This window comes from Ambystoma mexicanum, chromosome 6p (assembly GCF_040938575.1).
Source record: "Ambystoma mexicanum isolate Mex_15411 chromosome 6p, UKY_AmexF1_1, whole genome shotgun sequence".
NCBI classification, from domain to species: domain Eukaryota; kingdom Metazoa; phylum Chordata; class Amphibia; order Caudata; family Ambystomatidae; genus Ambystoma; species Ambystoma mexicanum.
The window spans coordinates 1,391,963,810-1,391,983,591 of record NC_090935.1 but is presented as its reverse complement, the minus strand read 5'-3'; the positions used below and the strand labels follow the sequence as shown (position 1 = coordinate 1,391,983,591).

Sequence of the window (19,782 nt, the reverse complement as noted above, 5' to 3'; positions counted from 1 at the left end):
CCAGTGAAGATGTGACTTGGTCTGCCTCCACCGCATTCTGTGTTATTTTTTCTAACACCTCTCACTATTGGCCAATGTGCCCAGCATCACAGGTCGGCCATCCACTATCAGGGTAAAGGCTTTATTTTGGCAACCAATACTCCTTTCACCACTGATGTGTTCACCTTGAAGACATCTCATGTTTAAACATCTGTATGAGAGGAGACCTGATCTGTCTCAAGACAGCTAAAGATGCTGATACATTTCTTTAAATTATATTGAAGCAAAGCATGTTCTCATCTACATACCTTAGAGATTTTGCACCTGCTCCGTTCATTCCTCCGCTTCAAAAAGGGCTGTTCATTACTTTTGCTGCCTGGCTGTACGCGATCCTATTTTGGCCCTCTCCTTTTGAAGAAACGCCTTCGGAAATAAACCCCGGGATCCATCCCATTGAGCAGAGTTATCATTGCTTCAGTTTTGTCCACCACCTGTAGAAATTGGTTTGAATGTGACCCAAGAGCCCAAAGTTTTTTGCTTTGTTGTTAGACCTACCATTTTTTGTCTGAATCCACTATGGCTGTGGGGACTGAGGAGTAATAGTAGTACGGAGCTGCCACACGCATGGGTGAATGACTTTTGCTGAACAGTGGTGATTTAGGATCTTGCTAGGTACCTGTGGTTGTTTCTTTGGTCAAAAAGAAAAGCTACTTGTAGCCTTCGTCCATTTGTGAAAGAAATTGGGCACCAGAGCACGCGACAATTGCCCTTTATAATTCTGTTGTCTTCTAACAAACATTATGCACTTGCATCCTGATCATTCCGTGCATACATACGCAGCTACCATCGCTTTTTTTCTTTAGTGGGTGGTGTGTTAGTAAACATGTACCATATCTACCATTGTGTGATATGGCCCATACCTGGACCTGGGTGCATGATCATCTTCGTCAGCCATTGTTCTAGGGTTAGTAGTACAGTACACGTCTACATATGACTTTTCTGGTATTTGATCTTTTCATCGAAATCCAACGTTACTTGAAGCTGGGCAGTGCTAAAATCCTTTGAAGATTTCAGCACTGGACAGCTCCACACAAAATAATGCCTCCACTGCTGTTTTTTACATTTAAAAGTGCATATCCATCAAAACTTGTCCATTTAGAAATTCGATGGAGTGGTTTCGGTGGGAATGCACTTTTACATGTAAAAGATAGCATTTCGATGGAAAGACATTCAATGCATTTGAAATCGATGGATTGACCATAAACCAACTTTCCTGTAACTTGTAGGTTGGGAGGCAAAATGGCCCACAATGATATCCTATGTTAGCCTGACGAAACACTGGCAAATTGGTGTACATAATACCTGCAGGGAATGGTAGGCCACTTCTGAAACCAAAGCTCTGTGTGTGATAATCTCTCTTGTAACCTTTCCCAAATATTCTCCTCTCACAGGTGAAATCAGGGTGGCCTTTGTCCTGTATAATAACCTGGGACCATACCTGTCCACGGAAAATGCCAGCATGAAATTAGGGAACGAGGCAATGAATACCAATCATTCGGTCATAGTGAATTCTCCCATCATTACTGCCGCAGTCTACAAGGAGTTCAGCAACAAGGTGTACCTGGCCGACCCGGTCGTGTACACGGTTAAGCACATCAAGGTAGGTTGAGCAGGAATGGTCAAGCAAGGACAACGGTATGCATAGACTTGGTTGCATACAATTCTTGTGATGAATACACATATATTGTTTTTTTTAGCATTCACAGTTGTGTGCATTTGATTGCTAGAGTGGTTAGTGTTGGGCAGATGATTGTATGGTAACCACTGGCAGCACGTGGTCAATGTTCACTCGCCATCGGCCTTCGTACATGCCACGATTACAATTCAACACTCCACGGTGGGTTTGAGACATGTTACTTCACATCTTTTCAGACAATTCAAAGGACTTCATTTAGTTCAGTTTGGAGTATTGCATAGCGACTGCATTTTTCACAGCGACATCTGAGGATAGTCGATAGTGTCTGCTTCTGCTGATCCGCCCATCAGGCAGTCCATGGTTTGATCTGACTACACGACCGGGCGGCGGGCTCATTTGTCAGTTCCCGCATGCCTGTTTGTGGTATCCGCTGTATTCACTGACACATGATATTGTCATTTTGTAACACTAAGCTGCTCGACAATCTGTGAGATATAATTTTATTTCTCCGGGAAGCCATTTGCCTTTGAAATTCCAGCCTGTGTTTCTTTTGAAAACAAAATCCATTAAAGAGTTTATTTTTTTTTTCCCCATTTGTGCTTCAATTCTGCAGAGTGTTTTCTGCCTGCCATTGCTTGACTGTTAACAGATTTGCTTTTAACACTTGTATCCCTGCTTTTCAATACAAAATAATGTGTGTGAATGTAAGAAGATAGGAATATCTTTAGGCCAGTGCAGATCCTGACATTTGCCCTCAATGTCATTAGCCCCAACCTTGAGCAAGTGTTCCTTCCAAATGTCATCAGATATTCCTAACACCCCCAATGCTGAAATGACTAGAGGGCCACTGATCATCCATCTTCCCACCCCAAAGTGGCATGGATTTCCAAGAGTGAGGCTGATCACACCTGCAACACCGGTGAACGTAGTAAGCACACAATGTAATTTGCTTAAAACAATTGTGCTTCCTCAATGTGTGTGGAAGAATTGATTTTGGCCTGCGCAAGATAATTAATCAAGAAGAAACAACTAATTGTCATGATCAGCGAACCTAGCAAATAGCAGCACATACTACGCTTAACATTGCCAGTGGGTGGAGTGTAGGGTGCATCGTTTGGTGGGGACAAGGGGAGGCGCGACCACGGGGGTGAAGAAGTGCACTTGGAAAATCAATGCCGGCTGACCCTAATTATTTTCTCTGATTCTCGCCTGCAGCAGTCCGAGGATAATTTCAACCCTAATTGCTCTTACTGGAGTTACTCAAAGCGCACCATGATGGGGTACTGGTCCACGCAAGGCTGCCGACTCCTGGCCACCAATAGGACGCACACTACGTGCTCTTGTAACCACCTCACCAACTTTGCGGTGCTGATGGCGCATGTGGAGGTTAAGGTAAGGAGTGTCTCCTTTTCCTCACAGGGAACTTCTCATATGGAAAAGAAATATGCAGTGTGTGGCAAAGGTTTGCTTAATTCATCGTAAATGGACCATTATTAAATACGTACTGATACGCATTGTGTGTTGTCAGCGGTCCTTGTTTGGGTCCACAGGGTTTAATTAAGCACTGTATTTGTAGCCATGCCAGTAGGCATTGCAGCTTATGCGGTTGGGCCACCGTGCTCCTTTTTTTTTTTTACTGTTTCAAGGAGCATAGCTATCAGAATCGCAGACTAAATGATTCAATGCTTGCATCTGCTCATCCCTATGCGAGACCTGCACTGAGAGTGATGGGTGTGCTATACCCTCTGATGAGTGAGGTTAGAGCCATCCTGGGATCAGACATTTCACCCAATTGACTGAATCAGGTCCCATGCCAGGCAGTTGCGGATATTTCTGCCACTGAAGGCATGTCAGCAGTTGCACGCATGTATGCAGAGATAATGCTGCCAAGTCAAACTCAAGGGACATGTTACTGAGCATGTGCGCGGTATCCAGGGATATTAACGAATGTCAAATAACGAATGACTTTTTGAACGAAGACAAAATACTGAAAAACCACCACATTTTGTGTTCACAATATATGTGTGGGGTAAAGGATTAAAACATTTGGGGAGGCGTTTGGGAGTGGGGTTATAATCCTAGGGAAACGGGGCTTTAGGGGGCCCTCAAATTAAAAAAGAAATCCGTGTTTTTTTCGGTATTTTCTATTCGTTCTTACAGTTTTCGTTAATAACACATAGATCCCTGAGCGCTGGTGCAGTTTTGCATAGGATTAGCACTTGGGGAAACACTGCCCTTGTGCAAGATATATATATATTCTTTCAATGTATTTTTGGGCCACTGTACAGTTTGCCATAGTGCTAATCCTGCTCCATATTAGCACTAGATCAAGATGCGATGAAGGAATACTTTTTTCCTATAGGGAACATTTTGCCCTAGTCCTAATCCCATGCAAATGTGCACATGCACTGGTGCCAAATTTATGCAATGAGACCCCTGGTTGCATTACTCACAGGACACACTGCTGTCTCTTAAACGAACATGTTTCTCATGTTCTCCATTAGTTTTCTGTGGCTATTTAATGATATGATAGGTTATTTATACCCAGAGGCTTCTAAGGGCGGACCCGGGGGTCGAACCTGTGTTACTCCGTGTCGTCTTGCTTCCAAGGCGAGCACATTGCCGCCGAGCTATCCTCCTGGGACATTGTACGGCATTTAAGCTGACCCGCTATGGATTCACCCAAGAATAGCAAACTCCATTGTATTGGTCATTTCAAAAGTATGTTTCATTCCAATTATAAAACGTTGCATTTAAGGAGACTGCATGAGGTGCAGACAGCCACGCCCCGTTTTGTGGGAGAGGGGGGTGGATGGCGCCTCCCAAACCCCTGCTGATAATCTCGGGCTGGTGTTCCGGGTAATGACGACAGGCATCAGGGCCGTTTCCTTCATATTGCCCCCTTGCGGCTCCCCCACACATGGTTTTCCTGGATCCCAAGCAGCATAACATATGCAAACTGAAACGGCAAGGAATATTACAATGCAGCTGTACATAAGCATCATACCATTCACAGCTGTAGGCCGTGTTCAGCCCCCCTCCCCCCCCCTCCCCCCTCCAAGGGACACCCAAACAGCATTTGCGAAGTCAATCTATGCATTACAGCCACGTGGAAAGGCAATGGGATGTAGATTGTATTTCTTCTTCTCTGGTCACTGCTATGGGGATGATGGAAATAGGGGGCTGGGTTAACCCTAATGGTACATAATAGCCCCTGCTTTCTTTTCCATTTATTTTATTTATTTAGGTTTATGTATTTGTTTGTACCGCGCCGGTAAGTAACCCTCAGGCATCAGGGCGCCACATACACACGCAAGCCAGCAGATTAAAAACGGAATGTACATTAGAAAGGACAGACAGCTACTTTTCTGAGTTTGGCCGGAATGTATGTATCTGAGGAGCAGGGTTTTCAATTGAGCACGGTACGTCTTTACATTTTCCCCCAAACGGAGCGTGCTCAGGGCCGGTGCTATCACTAGGCACGGTTAGGCGCTTGCCTATATGTTGGAAATGCTAGAGTGCCAACATGCTGCATTAACACCTTCACACTAATTACTGCCTTGCCTGTAGGGATAGTAGAGGCCCTGCCCTGTTATTACACTGTCTGCAAGCTGGCTGCAGCAGACCTGGTGGTGCCGTAAAGGTTAGGACATGGGGTCGGGTCAGGGTCACGAGTGGCATGAGCGTGGCAGAGCTGGCACCTGCGCAATAGCATGCCACAAAGCACTGCACCTGCGCCCTCAATCAATCATCGACTCGATGGTATGTGTCAGTGAATGCTGCAGTGCACTGTGCAGCCTGGCTGAGACCACTGAGTCTGTTACCTTTAATTGGTAAGGACCATCAGACGTGGTGGCCAGCTGCGCACCCTGCACTAGCTGCAGGCCTGCAGCAGCCTTTTGCTGTGCAGTGCGCCTGTCCAATGCCCGTACGAGGCCACCCAACCCAACCTGGTGGTAGCGGCCCCTGTTGTGCCTGTGAGAGCGGCCCGGGTCCGGACCCTGGCTGTACTGTGCTGAGAGAGTGAAAGATGAACAGTCCAACACAGGTGAGGACCGAGGTGCTGTGCTGACTACTGCCAACCAACACCATGGTGCATAATGCATGCTGTGCCCCACAACCCTCTCCCTCTCTTAATTACATTTTATGCCTGGCTGGCTGGCAATGGCTCCGGCTGCAGGCTCTAACAGTAACAGACCCTTTATGGTGGGGGGCCGTCTCAAGTCTGCTGCTGCAGCTTAAGGCAATATTATGAAACATAATGCAATCTGTTTTGTAAGCATTTACTAATAATGTATTTTTGTTATATCGCTTTCGCTGTATGAGTTGCTCACTGCATTAGCATAGAATGCATAATCTTTGTGCCCTGATGCAAGTGTGTACCAGTCCTGGATATGACACTACCCCTTGTCCTGCCGTGACACTCAACCCCTCCTCTCTCAGTTGCACATTGCACGGTCCTCGCCACCGCGGGCCGACCCTATTCTTGCATGCAGCATGCCAACTTTCCTGTCACTGGCTGACTGCCCCCTCTGTGCCCAACTAATGTGTTCTTCTCCCAGTCACCTCTGCTCTTCTGTCACTGCCCCACTCCTCACCCATTCTCTGCCGCCTGTGCATTTCCTTCTTTACTCACACCCTCTCTTGCCCTTAGTACTCAATGCATTTCCCTATTTTGTCTTTCTGTACACTTACCTTTGTGGCTTTGCCCTGTCTCTGCCTAACTCACTCTGTCCTTCTGCCGTGCTCCCTGTCCCCATCTTCATGTCCATAACACTGTGGTTGGGGTGCCATGTCTCTTTCTTTAGTCTGTATGCCCTTCTGTATCCACTCTACATCCCCGTGTCCTTTAGTCCACCCCTCTGTCCGAACCCTTCCTTTTACTGCCACTCACTTGCCCCTATGCCCTATCCACATATTACCATTGCTCTAGGCTGGATGTGTGTGTGTGTCCCTGTGTCTTATCCCCTCATGTTTCCAATGCCCCCTTTCTCTTTCTTCCTGTTCTTGTCCTCCTGTCCTGTTCCGACTGTTTTTTTCCCACATCTCACAGCAATGCCCCTCTCCTTGACCCGTTGCCCTCTCACCTATTAATCCGATAATGCACTGCCAGATAAATCTAGTCTTCTCAGAAATGATCATGCTGGGTGGGCTGAGTTGCCCCATCTGCCTGCGTGGGACACGTGTGCCCATTTGAGCTTCCAGTGTCCCTTCTGAGTCTGACTTCTGCCTGGCTAAAAGGAAGGAGAGCGGTGGTTTAGCAATAAGCAAATCTTAGGGTTACCACAGTTCATGGCAACCCATAAGATCCCGTGCAGGGGGGAGGCTGAGAAGATACCCACATCTACAACACCCCACTGCCCCCCATGCAAAGAGCCTAGCATGCCCATTTGCCCTTCTTTTCGGACCCTGGGCTTTCAGTCAACTGATACGTTCTAGTAGATTTGGTTACAAGTTTTTAAAGAAAGAAATGCAGTCAGGCCAAGGCCTGCCACAATAGTGATGGGGGTGGCAGGCAAAAGGGGCAGTTGTCCTGCAGTCCTGGACTTCACGCAGGCCATGTGATTAGAGCATTTATTTTTTGTTTTTGGAAGGCACCACCTATAATCTGATCTATTGCATCTGAATGGGGAGCAATGACATGTGAGGAGGGACACAAAGGTTGTCAGTGGTGTTTGCTTATTGACCCACCCATTGACTACCCAAGGCCACGCTAATCCCTATGGTTATTCCAACTGACTTCCTGCCCAAAACGCATCGACTCCTGGAATGTATTTGAGCTCACTTTACACAAGCCTTGCATTTTCTGTGAAATTCACTATGGTCAATTCTGCCATACAACTTGGCACTTGTAATGGCTGCCAATATTTTATCAAAGCAGTTCTCTGAGAGTTATTCACCTAATTGGAGCTGTGCGTGTGCTACTGATGTAACAAAAAAGTCTTACCAGGCCTGCATACGGCCACTCGATTTATAAACACTGTGCTGTTCTTCACTGAAGTCCTGTTAAAACAAGGTAATGGCAAAGCCAACAGTTTTGACTTGTTTATAGGTATTAGGCATTTGCCAGGCACTGCAGTTATATGCCCAGGTACTGAACCGTTTGCACCTGCTACCATCAATGGCCATCAATGGCCAGTTAATACCACTATGGCAGTGCCTGGAAAATGCCTTTCCCATGTCCACAAAAAGGCCCAAACCGATGGCATTGCCAATGTTTGTTTTTTTCTTTTGTTTTGGTGGTGTAGCGCGAAATCTGTCAGGGCACCTGAAGCTGCTGTTCTGAGCTGCCCCACGTTTGTTTGTTGATTTCTTTTTATGCATGCTGGCCTCGAAGTCAGCACCTCCTGCAGGGCAATTCACACTTGTTGAACACAAGGCTGTGGGGGGTGTGGTTGGTTGGAGGACAGTTTGTTGAGAACGGTTAGGACCTGGAGTGGGTTGGGGGCGCCAATCTGACAGTTTGCCTAGGGTGGCAAAATTCCTTGCACCGGCCCTGAGCGTGCTCGGGAGTTCTTTGCCCCAGATTGTTTAATCTCCAAATGTTTTAGTTTTGAAGGTTCATGATTTGTAAACTAAGATCCGCATCAGAAACGTGGGGAAAACCCCACACAGACCCCACTGTCCTTTACCCCTCAAAAAGTATGCCTGTCCCAAACCTCCTTATGTGTAATTTTTTTTTTAAATCACATATTGTAGGTGCATTACTTGGTGATGAATATTGCACTCTGAAACATGAGCCTGGTGATGAAATCACTGGGTCACTTGCTTTGCAGCTTGTTTTTTTAAATGTTATTTTATTTATTTGTTTTTGTATGGCGCCGGGCGGCCCTTGGGCATCGTAGCGCTTGTTACAGAATGCTTATTTGCTTTCATTCTTAAATTGCATACAAAGTTACATACGTGCAGGCAAGCTTACAGGTTCCTTACAAGGTTACAGTGGAACAGTGACTTGGTTTGGCAAGATTTCAGGCCCACACTATCGCCATTTCTTAGAGATGTACAGAAAAGATGACACTGTCACCCAAAACAAGTGTATTGGGTTTTTTCAAACCCTGGAAGCTGGAGCATCGCATCTGGTTAGGCCCACCGGGACTGGGAGCCGTGATCTGTGGGCTGCCCACAGGACTCTGCTGAAGGAGTGCGAAGCTCCTGGCTCGCTTTGCCCGATGAATAACAGAAGACCGTCTCCCGTCCCATCGGTTTTCAAACGTTGAAGCTGTTCCCAAACGCATTAAGCATCATTTTAGCTTCACACTGTGGCACGGAATTCTGTTCGATTTTAAGTGCCTGCAGAGTACTTTGCATGTGTTGAGCTATTATCCTCTTGATCCTTTTATGAGGCTGATTTCAGAGTGATGTAATGTATACCATTTATGTACCACTTACCGCAGTGGCTTCCAAGAACTCTGCATAAATAGAGACGCAGAACAAAAAAGCCACCAAGCAAGTAAAAAGCTGACTGCAACACACACACACACACACTCCAGTACTTGACCTGATATTCACACCTGCCAATGGTACGGAACAGGCATATGCTTCATTTCTGTGGTGGTCAATTGCAGAAGAGTGGGCGGGTCTGCTGTTGAATCATGGTCTGTGCTTTCACTCATAAAGCAATGGGGAAAGTGACTTAATTTGCCTTTGTTAATCAACATCTGTCCTTTGGTATGATAGGTTATTTATAACGCGCTTAATACCCATAGGTTTCTAAGCGCGGACCGGGGGATCGAACCTGTGGTGCTGCGTGTCATCTTGCTTCCAACTCGAGCACGTTGCCCCTGAACTATCCTTCCGAGACGAATTGCCATTGCCATTCTGTAAGTCTGTGAGGGAGGCTAGAATGGACCAGGCAAATGAACTCTGCCTGGGTCTGGAAATGAGGACCAGTCCATAAGGGGAATTAAAGAGGATCTGAGCAAACCCGGACCACCTCGTCCCTGGTGGCTTTGATCGATACTCCACCTTCAGCACTCTTCCTAATGCAGTACGTATCCACTAGAAATTCGGCATATCTGCAAACATTGCATTATAATGGAGTTTCAGAAATTCCTCTTGCACGTTATGTTGTCTCTTCGTGACACAGAGTGTCTCTCTGAAATTTGTGAAGGAGTCGTGGTGGACCGCCCCGCTGTTTCCTGTGCCGTCTGAAAAGCTAGAAGCAGAGTGCTGATCAGAATGAGGACAGAAGGGACACTCTGCTGGGTGGCAGATATCACAAATACTTAAGGTTGGCACGGTGCTGTCTGTCATGAATAATGACGCGCCACGGTCGCCTGTACCTGATACAGAAATAATGAAGACCAAGATCCCAAAGGGCAGGGAGCGCGGCAGGCGCAGACAGGCCGGATCTGCGTTAGAGACTGGAATCTCGCCGATAGTTTGGAGGCGTATGGAATATGTGACAATATCTGATGAATGGAAATAACCAGGATGATGGCCAAGCTCAGATACTGGAGAATGCCAAGACCAGCTGGGGATGACCAGCAGCAGACCAAGTAAGACTACGAATCGTGCCAAGCACAGTTTTCAGAGTGAGCGCTTGATGGCAAGCTGCTGCTAAAGTAGGGCAAGTTGCTCCCTAAAGCCATTAAGACCCGAGGTAACCCTAGGACGACCCAATGAGAACCAAGGATCAGAACCCTACCACCCAGAGTCCGAATCAGTGGCGAAGGCCTGAGTGTACAAAATTCTCTGGACTGATGGGGGAACACAAGGCTCACCATTATAATTATAATTGTTCTTTTATAACGTGCTTAATACCAACAAGTGCTTTCTAAGCGCAGGATCGGGGTTCAAACCCGTGTTGCGCTGCGTTGTCTTGCTTCCAAGACAAACGTGCTGCCACTGAGCTATCCTTCCTCCCCTCGTGCTGTATTGAACACCTTTGTGCATTCTCTGTAGGTCCAGGACAGAGGATCTGCTGTACAACAAACCATTCGTTCCTGTGAAGGTTAACATAGCAGATCCCCAGAAGTGACTTTAGTGATGGAGCGGCAGATGAAGACCTGGGACGTACTTCAGATAAGATCCAAAGCTCTGGTTGCTGATGCACTGTCATCCCGCAGCGCGCCTAGCAGCAACCCAGGCAAAATGCCATGTGGATCCCACACCGAGGAGTCCCCCCTCCTAGTGCCCTTCCTATTCACAGGTAGGATGAAGTGGTTCTCCTCTGCAGTTTGTTGACTGTACCATCCTGTTGGTTAGTACCCGGTTCAGGACATCATCTGGAGAGAGGGAGGGGAGTCATGACTGGCCTCTGTGCTCTTCTTTAGCTGGAGGGAAATGTGAGTCTTTGAGGTGGGAGCTGATAGGCCATCACACCTCCACAAGTTGCCACACCAATGTTCGATTCAGGCATCGGTGGCTCTTTGTTCACCACTTGGAAGCTATTGGCTGTAATGGTTTTTGTGGACTCCCAGTACAAATTCAACTCGAGAGGATTGCTGCTGTCAACAATACTTGTTCATGAAATTTAAATGAAGATATTTTATTTTCTCTGCATAAAGGTTATGCTAGGTTTTCTCCAACAGTACAACAAAACCTCACTATGACCAAAGAGTAAACCGTTCTCAGCACTCTAAGCATTCGCTTGTGCAAGTTATGATCTTTGTCCGAAAGCCCATTGTTGAAGAGTGACCCTGTGCAGTGCTGCCCTCTAAAGGCCACCTACTACAAAGCTACCCTTTTCCTTAACCCACTCCAGTCCTCTCTCCTTTTTTGGGGTTCCCCCCTTGGATCCCCTTTCCACTGCCTGAGCCTGCTCAGACATACCCTCTCCCTCTTCCCCACTCACCTGCTCCCCCCCCTCCCCACCTGCCTTCCCACAGCAACATATGACTGCCTGGGTGACGCGCAAAGCTCTCTTGCGCATCAGCCCGCACACAATACTCTTCTGTGCATTTTGCTTCTCCCTAGGAACCTCCAGACCCCAACACCGTATGTACATTGAAGTTAAAACTCGTTAGGCGCGTATGTCTACACAATGGCCGACTTGTGGAGAATAGTAGGTCTTGCCGAAAGACCTAGACCAGTCTTAATCATAGCGTCCATGAGCCACTCATGGCCCACTAGGAACCCTATAGATGCATTTGACATAATAATCTTCAATTGCACATTGCTTTCAAGATGGAGTGTTGCTCTGGTGCTGACACACCCGTGCTCTGCATGCAGCTCCCACATCGTCGTGTTCTCAGTCAGACGCCGCCCTCACATGCTGCTGAGGTGGTCAGGGTGGGACTAGGCGATCCCACTAACATCTCAATGGCCAATAGGAGGCTTCTGAGGGGTTAGGGACGGGGTAAGCGGTCGAGAACTATTGAACGTATACATGACTCTCCACAGCGCGGCCATTGACCTTGAATTTCCTGTGCTGGTGTAGCCACTGAAATCCCTGGGTGCTGCTATTGTGAGCCCTATCCAGGTGTGCACAGGGAGTCTCCATGGGTTATACTAGGTGCCCCCGAGGACCCCCGAATGAAATCCATGCATTGGCGCCTGTCTCGTCTCCTCTCCTCTGCACGGCCCCCTACAAGAAACACGTACACAGTTATACATTGTAGCGGGCACCTTGCAATAGAAGGCGTGGAATGGATATTCAACGATGTGATGTTGGGGATGGGGGGGGCATATAAGCCATGAACTGCGAATATGTACCAGTGTTCTACTGTTGCCATCACTTACACTTCAGCTGCGCAGCTGATCTTTGAATGCATGTGTAGCTTCTACCGTCGTGGCCCACATTTCAGCCATGCGTCATTCAATAAGGTCCCATGCCAATATATTTGATCCTGGCGAATGCTGGGGCTTGGAATGTCCCTTTCTGACACCCATCTTACAATAGAACAATGAGAACCTTGGCATTTCTTTTCATCCCTTATGATTTGAGGATGCCTGGACACACTGTGGTAAACCAAACATGCATGGTTTGTATTTTCATGGTGTCGCTCCTTTTCAGCTGCAGGAGCAGGAAATGATTGTGGGCTCAATTACAGTTGAGCGATTTGCATGGCATCGAATGAACTCCACTGGGAGCTCATGGGATCAGTTAAGGTCCGACCAAGACTCTCCTCAATTAGAAGGAAGCCAAAAATGAGGGGAACCCCGCAGCTGCTCCAGAAATCTTAGGCCAGGGAGGCACGGTTCAATTGTCATGCGTTTCAGTGACGTCTGACGGTTTCTAAGCCAGGACCCGTGGATCGAACCTTTGTTGCTCTGTATCGTCTTGCTTCCAAGGTGAGCGCGTTGCCCCTGAGCTATCCTGCAGTTTAAATGTGCTCCTTTGCTTCAGACCTTGTCCAAGGGCTTTCTGGGAAAGAAATACAAAGATATAGGTGTATACTTCAGCAATAAGCCCCGAGCCGCGGGGGCATTACCGAGTCAGGTAATGCCTCGGGACTTATAGTTGCAGGCCCGGGATATTACCTGACTCAGTAATGCCCCCGTGGCGAGGGGCTTATTGCTATTAATACCCCAGCCCATAAGACCGGGGTACTAAAAGTATTTTTTTTCTATTCTGAAAATGACCGCAGGGGAAGGAAAAACGAAGTCCGTTTTCCCTTTCCATGGTGGCCATTGAAAAAAACAGAAAAAAGGAAACAAAAAAAAAGTCCGCCATGGAAACGGGAGAAGGGTCTACATGTTTCTTTCCATGACGGCCTGTTGCGGATCAGGAGTGGGTGCGCTGGGGACAGAAGTGTTCCCAGCGTGTCTGCTCCCGAAATGGACCAAAAAGAAGGTAAGTGGGGTTGGGAGGGCTGGTAGGGGATTGTTGTCATTGGAGGGGGAGTGAAAACACTTACCTCTATCCCCGACAGGTGAAGATGGCAGCCTCCAGCCGTGTGGTGGCTCGGAGCGGGGATTACCACGGTGCAAGCCTCCTCATTGTTGAGTGGCTGCCACACCCCCTCCTCCCCCCCACCGTGGACATGAATGAACTGACATGAGGGCAGCCTGCACTCTGCAAGTTTGAATCCCACAGCAAGGTTGACTTGGCTATTCATCTTTCTGTGGTTAATAAAATGGGGGCAATAAATTGGGTGATATCAACACCCGTTATTGCAGCCCTTATATAGTGTTTCATGTCGTGGCATTCCTGTCCTACAATGCCCATTCCTGACCCGGAACTGTTTTTCTGGTGCAGAGATGCAACCTGCAGTTTACTCTGTGATACACCACCTAAGGGCACATGCAGGGCCAAAGCACCAATTGCATTCCATGTGATGCATGCTGAATGAGCAGGGCGGCGTTTGCTCGGTGACGGGTTGGCCGTCAACGCGGTGCGAGTCAGCTCATTTACTCAATTATGTAGCGGGCACTGTTGAGTGCACTGCCTCTTGCACCTCACTTAATTGCGGTGTGAAAAAGCTGAAACCAGTTTTTCAGCAATGGCAATGGCAGTTGAGCAGGCGGGAGAATCCGCCATCTGTTCCGTCAGGTATTGCTTGGTTCCTCCACGGTGTGTGCAAATCAGAGGTGCTGTGTTACGAGGGGTTGCTGTCAGACACCAACACCTGCTCTCGCTCCTTTTCGCAAGTCGTTCACCTCTTAATAAGAGGCAGAGCGAAGCCTGGCTTCTCATAGCTGATTGCATCTAAATGTCGAACACATGCAGAAATTCAGAATAACTGACGCATCTATTATTGACTGAATTGCCCAGCTGGGTTGGCAGCTGTCCTCATCAAGCCACCATGGACATGTCTATGCACTCTGAAACTATTGTGGTGATGATTTAGCCCACTATAAAAGCATATGAACATAACTAACATGTGCTTTTCCGCATCGCATGTTGTATCTTTCTGTGTGCCTTGACAATGTTTCTGGACTCCTGCAAGTTGGATGCAAGGAATGGGGAGTCATCCATGCCTAGATTTTTCCTAGATTTTGACTACTAAATTGGTGACCATGTGTCTGCCAAGGCCTTTGCTTTATGCTCTCTTCACTAAGGAGAAGGATTTTTTGTTCCGTAGTCTTGCAAATCTCCACCCTTTAACTTTGTCACTAAATGTAGCGTAGACTTTCACTGGCTTTTTCCGTCACTGGACTGTCATCATTTTTTTATGGATGATCGTGATCAGGGATTTCAAAGGTTATCCGGCGGACGTGAACGCTGGCCCTGGTAAGAGCTAGCAGATTACATTTAGTAATGTCGGCACAGCTTGAGATGGCGAGAAAGAGGTTGGGCCGCCATCACAAATACGGGTCAGACTGACGGAAGCCCTTGGGCTGAAGCCACGTATTATAACCCTGTTCCGTCACGATGGACATCCACCACTCTTCCTGCAGGATCCGATCAACGCAGGAAAAAGCAGCCAAAGAAAATAGGCGTCCGAGAACATGCCTCCACACTCCTTTACAGACCCTGGAGCAGTGGCCGAACTTCCCCGATTTTCAGGCACTCGAGCAGCGGGTGACCCCCCACACCACATTGATGATGACCAATCATGTTGTTAGGGCAACTAGATACTACTGAATGTCGTAAAGCAGTGCCCTATTTTGACAGTGTCATGCAGAACGAACCGGGACATGGTTATCCCCAAGCAATGTTGGAACAAGTGTCCCATCCACGACCTACTTGTCGTCTAGTTTCACTGGAATGATTACATTAGCAAATAATTATTATACATAAGGTCCGTAGCTATGCAGACTCTTTGACCAGCAGATGTGGTACAGACTAAGTAAGCAACTAAAATGAGTGAAGATTGTGCGGTTGAGGCTGACGTGCAATGTTGTCATTTTGAAAATTATGTGTACGATAGAGGTCTATGCTTGCATCTGTCGTATGGCCCTTGCTGGGGAATCTTTGACTGTGTCACTGCGGAATCGGAAATCCCTCTGAGGCGGTATTGATAGTAATTGATTCACCCGCATGCCAAGCCAAAGGATGTGTCCGTATAAGGAAGGGTGTCCTAAATCACATCAGCCTTCCCATTTTTATTTTTAAGTTGGTGGTGGTCTTCAGAGTTGGAAGGGAGCTAGCGCAAACTAATATTATCCAGGGACAGCAGCAGGCGATCAAGTGCACCACATGGAGCCCCAGGAAATGGATAAAGTAGTGCTTCATTGAGTCCCTGCTGCATCTACCTTGATCAGTGTCGCTTGACCAACAGTAAAGCATTAATCATTTAGAATCTGCATGTGGTTTGAGGAGATGGCTACCACCTTTGATCGCACTCAAAGAACTTTCAGCACCTGCAAAGCTCTTCACTCACTATGCGCGTCCAGCATCTTGGCTTCCTCGCGAGACACGCCCTGCGTTATGATATGAAAGGTTATTTATAATGTGCTTAATACCCAGAGGTTTCTAAGCGCGGACCCGGGGATCGAACCTGTGTTCCTCCATGTCGTCTTGCTTCCAAGGCAAGCACGTTGCCCTTGAGCTATCTTCCCAAGACAGTGTAGGAGAACGTTCCTCCAGAGAGGCATACCAGTGATCTGGAGGCCACCTTCTCTGATTCACGTTCCAGCAGTTACTTTCCTGACGGGATGTTTGTTTCATTCCACAATTCTTTAATGAGGGCTGTGATTGTCTCTCTCCGTGGCTGTGCAATTGATTTAGGACATGACCTTTGTCTAATTTTAATTCACTTGCCTTTACGTGTCCTCCTTTAAATTCCCCAGGGCTTTTTTTCAGCGTGCCCAAACCAAACCCGTGGCCAACATATGTTTTCTTAGTTAGTTCTAGTTGCGCGTAACGGCTGCAACGTGCCGGGAATGTCACGCTTGGTACACTGAACGTCGTACGTCTCCAAGTACAGTCCTCAAAGCCAAATCCACTCCATGTTTTTATGGTGTGCTAAGCAGACTAATTTTGAATGTATGTGCTCTGAATGAAAGTTATTTGCCTAGTCAGTAGTTTGAAAGCCTGATAGGGTTGGCGTTCTCGAGGACTTCAAAAATCCTGCAGTCAATAATTGCTATTAAAATAAAATAAGGAGAAAAAAAGAGTCTAGGGTGTATTTATGAAATGTTTTTTTAACACTCCTGGTTTGGGTTTGTCAGCTTCTGGCTTTGATTTCCCCTTGAGTATTGCTTGTTTCAATGTTCGTTCACTTATTGGCAATGGCATTTATTTGCATGTTTCTCCTGGATATTAATACCCTCTGCCCGAGGGGTGGAACACCTATAGAAAATGTGGAGCTGATAATACGTATCATCCGTCTCGTAATTCATAATGCAGTACCCTCTTCGTCGGAAGTGGGCTTGCGTTTCATGTTTCCGCTGATGGAGGCTTTGGCAGGCGCTGCACACCAAGTTGCATCATGAAAGGATCCGTGCGCGCCGCGGTGGTTGTTGTGATGTGTCACGCTGTGTGTGGGTTTGCCAGAAGTGGGATAGGAAGAAAACATATTTTCTGATGTGCACGTGCAGCCAAAACATAAACCATGCCAGGGAAAGAATAATGCATGTTGGCATTTGAAGACACCGTCTGTGGGGGTTGGGGGAAAGCACATGCAAATTAAAATTAGGTATAATGAAAGCTGCATGTCTAGAGTTGGTAAGAAAAACACCAGCAAATTAAGTGTTCTACTGGGAAAGTAGCACAACAGATTTAGTTCTACATAAGCTCAGACCTCCTACCATCTGATGTGATGATTAAGATGGTGAACTTTAATCCACATGTTGATAGCTCACAAGTTAAGCGCTCACCTCTGATGTGTGGCCCAGCTGCCCTTGTACAAATCACAGCTGGGACCTACACAGCCCTTCAGCCGGTCAGATAGCACAGCGAGTAGAGTGCTCACTTTGACATCCGTGCAGAGCCTGCTGACGCAGGTTCGAATCCCGGCACGGCCAAACTCAGGCTTTCATCCTTCTGACGTTGGTAAATGAGCACCACACACCGTGGGTAATAAAAAGCAGCGCTCAGATGCCTGAGGGTTTGTAGCGCTATATAAATGCAAAATTATTATTATTATTATTATTATTACGAGGTTTATAAATGAGTTCCATTAAAAGGGGTAATCTTAGAAGCAGAAGAAATCTGCCATGAAGTAATATTTAAAAATCGGAAATTATTTCCGTTATCATGTATAAGCTGGCCCCATACTATGAGGGACCGGACAGAGCAGTGTGACAGCTTCGCATCTTGCCAGACGACTGACTGCTGAAATCACAGATTCATTCCCCCTTTAGGCCAGATTCTGATCTGCTAGGAATCGTCATAACGTGGCTAGCACCACACTCCCTGGCGGTTTTCTTTGCTGCAGTTGTATATATCTGTTAACAGCAGGTGACCCGGTTAAGGGAGTTCTCTAGCCACGCTTCCAAATGAAAAAGACAGCCACCCGGCAGTGCGGGAGATGGCTTCCATATGCTCTTTTAGGGCAGAAGGGGCAGTGAGGGTCAGTAAACAGCTTGAAAGTCCTCTTTTAGACCCTTCAGTGCGTTAAAAACAGACAGCCATCCACACATCCACAAACAAAAACCCCTCCTGAAGACCCCCATGATAGTTTGTAGCCCAATTTAATCCTGAAAATTGGCTTTCAAATGGTCCTTTGGCCTGACCATGTGTCAATTGGTCGTCTTATCCTAGTCCTCAATGATATGATATGATAGGTGATTTATAACGCGCATAATACCCAGAGGTTTCTAAGCGTGGACCCGGGGATCGATCCGTGTCGTCTTGCTTCCAAGGCGAGCATGTTAGCCCTGAGCTATCCTCCAGAGACATGGCTTCTTGGTACCACTGTGCATCCAAGTGAGAGGCCTGCAGTTTTTAGTGTCCACCTGCCCCTGCTCTTCTACAAATTAAACCTAGCCTGTGCACACTGCTACTAGAACAGCAGGAACCAAACTATCAACAGCACCCCTAAGTCAGCTCAAAGACTTTGCAGTCTAAAAGGAAAAAGTCAGTGAGCCGGCAGTCACCCTTTTTCATTATCACTCGATGTCGATCAATCTTTCACGCTGTCACGTTGATAAAGTTAAAGTGCTGAAAGGCTATGGGTTCTTTTTGACGAGTGCTGACAATGTAGCGCAGTCGATCCGTGATTGACTGACACTGATGTGGTTTTATCGTCGGATGGCAGGCAGGCAGGCAGGCAACAACAACAGAAAAATGATCAATTAATCAGATTTCCTGCAGACTGGTTTGAGCATTACCCGTAGCGCAAGGTCTGCAGTGCCGTGACTTTCCCCAGAGTGCTGATGATTGCTGGCACGGGAGCCCGTGCATAACTGATGCTGCACTGAGGCCGCCGCAAACAGTCAGGATTGATGCACAGCACATATGTGCAGTGTCTTTTCCTTAGAAAAGAGCTGAAGGCAAAGGAGCAAATTATCTTCACATGGTGGATGACTTAACGAGTTGCAACAATGAGCCGCGCGTTGCCGTAGCCTCACATAAAGCCACCCTTGCTGTTTGTGCAGGCTTCTTGAAAGCTGTGGAAGACAAGTTGCATTGAATGCCACGTACAAGCGTAGCTCTGGACACGATGATAGGGCCAGGGTCTTTACCCTCTAGAGGGAGCAGGAACCCCTCAGCTTGAAGGAAGTGGCCTTCCATGAGAGTGGTCAGAGCCAATCCTACCCCAAAGGCGGGGTGAGGGAGTTGTGGGGGCCCCAGTTTTTGTCAGCCCTGGGAGTGTGATGTGGTGTAACAGCATTGGTACCATTGGTTCAATCCCAATGCCTTTCAACCTCCTTCCTGGCCAGGCCTCTTCTCTTTTCCTTTCAGAATCAGAACCGAAATCCTATGGGAAAATCAAACGCATTACAGTCATCAACGAGCCGCGCTGAGGGTTTGAGCCCGTACCACGCCAGAGCCAAAAGGAAAAAGGACTTTGACAAACGCAGCCTGTGGGGAAAGCCCACAAACTATTCCCTTCCCACCTGGAGAGCGCAGTCAAGACTGAAAACGGGGTAGGCTTAATGGTTTTAAAACATGCATTGTGGAAAACCCAACCACTTGGGGAAAAGGTATGCCCAGGTTGGCTCCTAGTGACAGGTGGCCAAAGCAACTAATGGGAACCTAGGGGAGGTCTGGCGCAGGGCAGGCTAGGCTACAAAAGCCCAGCCAGACAGAATGATTATAAAAAGTGTTGAGTGAGGTCAAGGGCGATGTAGGAGGACCAAAATACCAGGTGGTGGAGAGTAGTTGTGAAAAT

The 19,782-nt window shown here is 47.4% G+C and overlaps 1 protein-coding gene across 11 annotated transcripts in view; it reads left to right on the top strand.

Moving 5' to 3' along the window:
• The window catches only part of ADGRL3 (adhesion G protein-coupled receptor L3), a 1,472,013-nt gene that overhangs the window by 1,297,350 nt on the left and 154,881 nt on the right, over positions 1-19,782 (top strand). For all 11 annotated transcript variants that reach the window (XM_069626103.1, XM_069626104.1, XM_069626102.1 and 8 more), the window contains 2 exons: positions 1,431-1,639; positions 2,891-3,067. In XM_069626103.1, coding sequence (XP_069482204.1) covers positions 1,431-1,639; positions 2,891-3,067 — 386 coding nt within the window. The remainder of the gene's footprint in view (positions 1-1,430; positions 1,640-2,890; positions 3,068-19,782) is intronic.